The sequence below is a fragment of the Herpailurus yagouaroundi genome, unplaced genomic scaffold (assembly GCF_014898765.1).
Source record: "Herpailurus yagouaroundi ecotype Mexico unplaced genomic scaffold, PumYag 67793, whole genome shotgun sequence".
Taxonomy (NCBI): Eukaryota; Metazoa; Chordata; class Mammalia; order Carnivora; family Felidae; genus Herpailurus; species Herpailurus yagouaroundi.
Window position 1 is genome coordinate 22,102,401 of NW_024420586.1, and position 8,627 is coordinate 22,111,027.

The window sequence follows — 8,627 nt, forward strand, 5'->3', positions numbered from 1 at the left end:
CCTTTCTCCCTTCTTTCTTTTAATTTTTAAGTAATTTTTTTATTTGAGAGAGAGTAAGCAGGGGAGAGGGGCAGAGGGAGAGAGAGAGAGAGAAAGAGAGGGAGTATCTTAAGCAGGCTCCACGCTCAGTGTGGAGACCAACCAGGGCTCGATCCCACCACCCTGGGATCATGACCTGATCTGAAATTAAGAGTCAGACTCTCAAGCACCCTTCCCCTTCCCTTCTTAAAATGTTAGACCATCTTGGGGCGCCTGGGTGGCGCAGTCGGTTAAGCCTCCGGCTTCAGACAGGTCACGATCTCGCGGTCCGTGAGTTCGAGCCCCGCGTCAGGCTCTGGGCTGATGGCTCAGAGCCTGGAGCCTGTTTCCGATTCTGTGTCTCCCTCTCTCTGCCCCTCCCCTGTTCATGCTCTGTCTCTCTCTGTCCCAAAAATAAATAAACGTTGAAAAAAAAAAATTAAAAAAAAAAAATGTTAGACCATCTTGTCGATTATACCTTCTAAATCACTCTTCATTTTGTCTCTTCTTCAATCTGTAGCTGCCGCATTTTGCCCCATTCCATATTATCACTCACAAAAACCATTTTATTAGTCTCCATCTTAAATATATAGTTTTTCTAATGACAAAAAAGACTGCACGTTTATTATACAAATCTTGGAGAAATCCAGAAAATAAAAAGTATCTGTGGGAACACTGCTCAGAGGTAATGCCTGTGGACATTTTTGTGTATCGCTTTCTTTGCTTTTCTCTGTTCCTGAATTTACCTACATAGATAAATAGATATTTGTTTTATAAATTGAGATCCCAGTGTTTTATAGTATTTTTTATTAAGGAAACTGTATGAAATGTCTCCCTATCAATGAGTATTCTTCTAGGTTACCATTTTAAGAGCCGAATTATATTTTACCTTATGGAAGCTTCCTAATCTAGTTAAACAAATCCTTATTGCTAGATTAGGTCTGCTCCAGGTTTTATATTGTAAGTAATTCCTCCAATAAATATATTGGTAGGTAAATCTCTGCACACGTTGGGGAGGATTTCCTTAGAATAAATAAATAAATTACCAGCAGGGAAATTGCTAGTTCAAAGCACATGTGCTTTCTTCCCCCCATTCACTTTTATTATGAAATATTGCAGGCAATTCTAAAGTCTGCTGGATATGATGATAAATACCTGTGTACACGAGATCCAGTTTGTCAGACTTTAACATTTTGCCGTATTTGCTTCAGATCTATTTTCTTAACAAAATAAAATATGAAGACATATTGAAATGCCTTATCTGGCCCTCCCACATCCCATTCTTTCCCTGAAGGAATCACTACCCTCAATTCGGTGTTTCTGAGCCCCATGTAGGTTTTTCACTTTTACTTATATATATTTTGCACTTCCACTTTTTTTTTTTTAACGTTTTATTTATTTTTGAGACAGGGAGAGACAGAGCATGAACGGGGGAGGGGCAGAGAGAGAGGGAGACACAGAATCTGAAGCAGGCTCCAGGCTCCGAGCTGTCAGCCCAGAGCCCGACGCGGGGCTCGAACTCACGGATGGCGAGATCGTGACCTGAGCCGAAGTCGGCCGCATAACCGACTGAGCCACCCAGGTGCCCCTGCACTTCCACTTGTATATAAATATGTAGGCCGATAGTTCCATTCTACTTGTTTTTAAACCCCATGTCGCACATTTTCTCCTGCAACTGGCTTTTTTGGCACAGCGTCATACTTTTGAGGCTTATCCAGGCTCACACATGTCACTCTAGTTCATTTGTTTTTATGGCTGTTTGTATGGTGTTTATTATATGCGATGCGATCAGAGTTTTGTTTTCTTGGTAGACATTTATATTGTCTCCATGTTTTTGCTATTATAAGCAAATGGCAATAAATCTTCGTCTGCTTTTCTTCTCCTTCTCCTTCTCCTTCTCCTTCTCCTTCTCCTTCTCCTTCTCCTCCTTCTCCTTCTTCTTCTTTTAAGCAGGTTCCATGCCCAACATGGGGCTTGAACTCATGACTCTCAGATCAAGAGTCACAGGTTCTACCAACTGAGCCAGCCAGGCGCCCGGAAATAAATATTCTTGTAAATATCTTCTGGCGTCCATGAGCAAGAGTTTCTAGCTGGGAAGGAATTGCCGGGGCATAGGGTATGGGCCTCTTTAGCTCTACCGGATATGGCCAAATTGGTCTCCGAAGTGGTCATATCACCTTCCCTGCCACCAGCGCGGGGTGAGGGTTTTCATTGCTGTGCATCTTCACCACCACGTGGTTTGGCCAGCATCACTCTCCCCCACATCCAACCCCAGCACCCATTTCTCTGAATCTTATCACCGCCAAGTATTAGCAGTTTTTCATCTCTGTGGATTTTATAGGCCACAAAAGGAGACATCTGCTGATGACGTTTACCTACTTTTTGATTCTTTTTTCCCCCTAATTATAAAAAGAACACAAATTATTTTAGAAAACTTGAAGCATATAGACAAGCTAGGAAAGAATAATCCCCCGCTCAAGTATAACACTAAGGAATATCTGATATTTATTGAATTCTTACTCTGTACCCAAGACTACTTTAGATAACTAATATTTCCACGCATAGAATTCATAAATGATATTTAATATACATTTGATCCATACCTATGATGAATGCACATATGTATATATTACCCTTTAATGAAAAAGTCCCTACTTCAATAAACCGGATTTTTTTTCACCTAACAAACAAGTCACAATCATTTTCTCCTATTACCTGTCTTCTGGACTGGAAGGTGTTAAAGACTTCCATGTTCGTATCCATCATATCCCCTTACCGTCCAGAAACCAAGGGCCAGACTGAGCCCAGAATCGAGTACTAGGGAGCTGCCTGGCTGCTGGCTGTGGACACTGGTGCAGTAGACTCAGCCACACTTGGAAATGGAATTAACATAGAACAACTCTCGGGGCGCCTAGGTGGTTCAGGCGGTTAAGTGACCAACTTCAGCTCAGGTCATGATCTCATGGTTTATGAGCTGGAGCCCCGTCTCTGCTGTCTGTGTGGAGCCCACAGCCCACTAGGGATTCTCTGTCTCCCTCTCTCTGCCCCTCCCCCTGCCCGTGCATGCTCATGCTCTCTGTATTTCAAAAATAAAGAAACATTTAAACACACACACACAGTGCTCAGGACTCAGGGAGGCCAACTCCCACCTCCACCTTAGGGCCCTTAGGTTCCCCACCCCCTTCTGGTCTGCGTGGAAAACTCGTATTCATCCTTCCAAGTCTATTCCAAAGATATTCTCACAAACTCCAAGTACCACCTGTTGGTTCGCAAAGTGACCCCCAAAAACGCAGGGCAAGGAGAGATCAAAGAAAGAGGCAGACCGCTCCAGATTAGTAGGTGGCAGTTTCAATAAACAAGGAAACTTACAAAGTTTATCCAGGGCAGCTACTAGATGAGTAGAGGTCCCCACCCACCCGCCAGAATGTTAAAAGTTTATATAAAAGCCTTAACTGGGTACAGCCATATATACTGTCCAGATGGTCTCAACACCACATTACTATCTCAAGGCTATGTCCTTGGGGCATCTTCTAGTGCAGGGAAGGCGAGTGGAGTGCACATTCCAAGGATTCCAAAGACAGGGAAGGAGACGAGGAGCCTCTGATGGCCCAGGTCCAACTCATAGGTCAACCAGCAGTTATGTCCGCTTGATGATTTCCTCCAACACCGTGCAACACGTATTCCTTATTAATTACCAAGAGGAAAAGTTATCTTCAAACAACGTAGAAAGCTAGCTAATGTCACCTTAACCCAAGTGGTCAAAATTACCACCATCATTAATGGGACAAACAGCTATCCTATGCCCCCCCACAGCGATGTACTGAGAATGGCACATTCTGGAAGTGTTCTTGGCAAAACATTTCACCTGAGTCGAATCTCGAAGGAACGATGGAACACGTCCCAACTGAGAGCGGTTCTGCAAAACTGGCCTGGACTCTTCAACAATGTCAATGTCCGGAAAGGCCAAACCGAAGGCTCAGGAGCTGTTTCAAAGGAAAAGATGCCGAATTCAGCATGTGATCCTTGATTCCATCCTGGATGAAGGGGGCAAAAAACGTTCCAAATGTTAATGTACACGTGTGAAATGTTCCAAGTAACATCATCGGAAGGATTGGTGAATTTCGCGTATAGATTATATATGAGATAATAATGTTCGGTCAATGTTAAGTTTCCCGAGTATGGTCATTGTATCCGTGGTTAGGTAGAGAATGTACTTGCTCTTAGGAGATACTGCTGTGCTGAACGTTAAAAGGCTAAATAAAGTGTTGCTATATCTGCAGCTAACAACCCGTGGGTTCAGCAAAAAGAAACAAGGAAACAACTAAATATGTGTATTTGTGTATCTAAATAGAAAAAGGGAATGCAGTGGTGAAGTATTAACAGCAGGGCAATTATAGGTGAAGGGTAAACGGCCCCTCATTGTTCTTGCAGCTTTTCTGTAGGTTTGAAATTTTTCAAGACAAAAACTTGGGCCGAATAAACGATAAGTAATTAAAAAACAAACAAACAAACCAATGAACAAAAAGCTTTGTTCCAGATCGTGTTTTCTGTGAAACCTTTCATGACCTCCCCCTACAGCCCCCCATCCCCAAACACACACACAGAAAACAATGAATCACCCTCTCTTCTGGACTCTTTTATGACTATCTGTCTCTCTGACCAAACTATAAGCTCTTTGACATCTGGGCCTGTGTGTGCGGTGTTGAATCTACACAAGGTTAGAACTGTACCTGACACAGATTGGATGCTCAGCTGATACTTTTTTTTTTTTTTTTTTTGAGTTAATCAAGCTGGGTCTTGAGTCCTGGATAAGATTCAGTAAACAGACAGGAGCAAGAAAGGTTTCTCAAGAGAGAGGAATGGCATGAGGAAGGTAAGGAAGTAGGAATGTATATTTTCTATTTACCAAGAGCACTGGATTTGTTTGGTCAGAACTAAAGGATTATATGGGTGAAAATGTCTGCCACACAATACATTCTTAAGAAAAATTTGGTGAACAGGGGCGCCAGGATGGCTCAGTCGGTTAAGCATCGGACTCTTGATCTCGGCTCAGGTCATGATCTCACGGTTCGTGAGTTCGAGCCCCGAATCGGGCTCTCTGCTGTCAGGGTGGAGTCCGCTTCAGATCCTCTGTCCCCCCTTCTCTGCCTGCCCCTCCCCCGCTCGTGTGTGTGTGTGTGTGTGTGTGTGTGTGTGTGTGTGAGCTCTCTCTCAAAAATAAACATCTAAAAAAAAAAAAAAGATTCTCGGGGCCCCCAGGTGGCACAATCAGTTAAGGGTTGAACTCTTGATCTCGGCTCAGGTCATGATCTCTCAGTTCGTGAGTTCGAGTGCCACCTCAGGCTCTGCACTAATGGCGAGGAGCCTGCTCGGGATTCTGTCTTTCTCTCTGCCCCTCCCATACATGTGCTCTCTGCCTCCCTCTCTCTCTCAAAATAAATGAATCAACTTAAAATATTTTTTTAAATAAATAAAAATACATTCTCTCTCTCTCTCTCTCTCCCTCTGCACCTCTCCCCTGCTCGTGCAATCTATTAATTAATTAATTAATTTTTAAAAAAGAAAAAAAAAAGGTGAATGCATGAGATTTGAAAGGCAGGCTTAGATCAGGTTGGAATGGGCCTTGACTACTGAATTGAGAAATCTGAGTGTTAACTAGTTCTTGATGTCCAGGGTCTTTTCCCAGTGGTAGGAAGACGGTGTGCCCTTGGGAAGCCCCTTATATATCTTCTTCCCTAAATAATAAGGAAAAGTGAGGGCCCCTGGCTGGCTCAGTGGGCGGAGTGTGCAACTCTTGATCTCAGGGTTGTGAGTTCGAGCCCCACGTTGGGTATAGAGATTACTTAAAAATAAAATCTTAAAAAATAATACTAAGGAAAAGTAGAGGTAAGTGGGAGTCTGAAAGTCACCTGTTTCCAAACTCAGGAGGAGAAAAAATCAACTCCTCACCCACCTAGGAAAAGCCCCGTAGTGGAGTTTTAAGGCATCCAACATCCCTTAGACAAAAGGGCATCACAGAATATTAGTTGAAAGAATACATAAATGATCTATTTAATATGAGTCATGCTTGTCTTTGAGAATAGTATATGAAATTATTTTGGTTAATTGTACTACGTTTTTATATTTTTATTAAAAAAATTTTTTAACATTTATTCATTTTTGAGAGACAGAGAGAGAGAGAGAGAGCGCACGCAAGTGGGGGTGGGGCAGAGAGAGGGAAACAGAATCCAAAGCAGGTTCCAGGCTCTGAGCTGTCAGCACAGAGCCTGACCTGGGGCTCGAACTCACAAACCACGAGATTATGACCCAAGGCAAAGTCTGATGCTTAACCGACTGAGCCACCCAGGGGCCCCAATTTTACTACATTTTTAAAGTGTAGGAAGCATACATTTATGAAATAACTAGGCTCCAATACTCTGCAGGGGGTTCCACGTCACTCCATAGATGTACAATCTATGAGTCCATATCTTTTTTTTTTAAGTTTATTTTTATTTATTTTTGAGAGAAAGATAGAGAGCAAGCGGGGGAGCAGTAAAGAGAGAGGGAGACAGAAGCCCAAGCACATTCCACACTGTCAGCGCAGAGCCCGATGCAGGGCTTGAACTCACAAACTGTGAGAGCATGACCTGAGCTGAGATCAAGAGTCTGATGCCTAACCAACTGAGCCACCCAGGAGCCCCTATGATTCCATATCTTAAATGTGAGGCGAAACTGTCTCCAATAATTTTAGCCCAAGTGAGCTATCTCCAATAGACAGTTTTCATGTGTCCTTAATATTTGTGTTCTGTTTTCTTCCAGATAGATTTGTGGAGACTGCCAATTTAAGCAATGCACAATAATCGGATTATGCCAATCAGGAGAAAGAAAAACGTGTTGTCCTTTGAGGTTATCATTCCCTTGACCCTTCACAAACAGGCTGGCATCTATTTCGTCCTTGCTTATAGCCACGGCACACCACAAAAATCTTAGCCGTGAGGAAATGCAAATCTCGGGTAGCATTTCAAGAATCTGTTTTTGTTACATGCTAACTCATTGGGATGTAAAGTAAAAAAAAAAAAAAATTAAATTAAAAAACTGAAAAAATTAAGGAACCGAATTCTATGGCTAGGGTCTGCAAACAAGGATCAGGGCAGCTCACCCAGCCAACCCCGTTTCTCACTACACTTTTACAGAGATTATCGTATCACATGAGCCAAAGGCTGTTCCCCAGCTTAAAATATGATATTGCTACTTTGTCGAAAAAGTCTAAGCCCGGTCCCTCAATGCTAATAAAATAGAAGCATTCATTGATATTGTGTTCGGTGCGAACCAACAGTTGAAGCATATACTGGATATCTTGTAATAGGACATTTTTAAAAGTCCAGCAGATAAGAATTGGGGCTTTGGAAAATGAAGGGCTACGGACAGAGATAAAAAGAGATCTGGGGTTTCTCTGAAGACCTGGCTGGGTGGCCAAGTTGCCATCGCCATGGAAACCGGGAGGGGCGGGGTGGGCAGTAGGACTGTGACGTCCCCGGGGCGGGGAAGGGGTGGTGACCGGTGACTTGGTTTTCTGTACCCCCAGACCATCGCCTGAGACATTCACAGGTTGCTGCTAAGTGAACTCGCCCGAGTTCGGGGCTCCGAACTTTCTCAGAGAGAGATCACCGCCCACCACCGTGATGACCTCTCCGTGTCCCCTCCCGGCTCCGGCGGAACGCCAGCCCACCACCCGTGGCCTCTCCCAAATAACCAGCAGCCTGTACATCAGCAACGGCGTGTCGGCCAACAACCAGGGCATGCTGTCCAGCAACCACATCACCACGGTCATCAACGTCTCGGCGGAAGTGGTCAACACCTTCTACAAGGACATCCAGTACGTCCAGGTGCCGGTGGCTGACGTCCCGAGCTCGCGCCTCTGCGACTTCTTTGACCCGATCGCTGACCACATCCACAGCGTCGAGATGCAGCAGGGCCGCACGCTGCTGCACTGCGCCGCGGGGGTGAGCCGCTCGGCCGCCATCTGCCTGGCCTACCTCATGAAGTACCACGCCATGTCGCTGCTGGACGCCCACGCGTGGACCAAGTCGTGCCGCCCCATCATCCGGCCCAACAACGGCTTCTGGGAACAGCTCATCCACTACGAGTTCAAGCTGTTCAGCAAGAACACCGTCCACATGGTCAACTCCCCCGTGGGTGTGATCCCTGACATCTACGAGAAGGAGGTCCATGTGATGATGCAGATGTGAGCCGTCCTGGCCAGCCCCGGACACCTGCTGAGGAGGCAACACCAACATTCAACCTGAACGTCGAACTTTGAGTTGGGACAGAGAACAAGCAGATACCGTTTAGAAGGGCAAGGAAAAGGGGATGGTGTTGGACTTTTTAGCTTAGGGAGCTTTTATCTTTAAAGAATAAAATTCATTGCATGCAACAAGATGACGATGTTTCTTTTTTTTTTTTTTAATTTTTTTTTTCAACGTTTATTTATTTTTGGGACAGAGAGAGACAGAGCATGAACGGGGGAGGGGCAGAGAGAGAGGGAGACACAGAATCGGAAACAGGCTCCAGGCTCCGAGCCACCAGCCCAGAGCCCGACGCGGTCCGTGAGTTCGAGCCCCGCGTCGGGC

General features: G+C 44.7%; 1 protein-coding gene and 1 long non-coding RNA gene across 2 annotated transcripts; one reads left to right on the forward strand and one right to left on the reverse strand.

The window, feature by feature from the left end:
* Nucleotides 1–3,350: 3,350 nt before the first annotated feature.
* On the reverse strand, nt 3,351–4,393 carry LOC121026128 (uncharacterized). Its single transcript, XR_005788271.1, has 2 exons — nt 3,884–4,393; nt 3,351–3,701 (listed from the first exon to the last, which is right to left on the reverse strand). It is a non-coding gene; the product is annotated as an uncharacterized LOC121026128 (long non-coding RNA).
* Nucleotides 4,394–7,228: 2,835 nt separating this feature from the next.
* Nucleotides 7,229–8,436, forward strand: DUSP21 (dual specificity phosphatase 21). The gene has a single exon (XM_040468969.1). The coding sequence runs from the start codon at nt 7,680–7,682 to the stop codon at nt 8,244–8,246; it is 567 nt and encodes a 188-aa protein (XP_040324903.1). The 5' UTR covers nt 7,229–7,679; the 3' UTR covers nt 8,247–8,436.
* Nucleotides 8,437–8,627: the final 191 nt, after the last annotated feature.

What these genes read in the sequence shown, in the direction of transcription:
- DUSP21 (XM_040468969.1), top strand. Translation starts at nt 7,680, where the DNA reads ATGACCTCTCCGTGTCCCCTCCCGGCTCCGGCGGAACGCCAGCCCACC.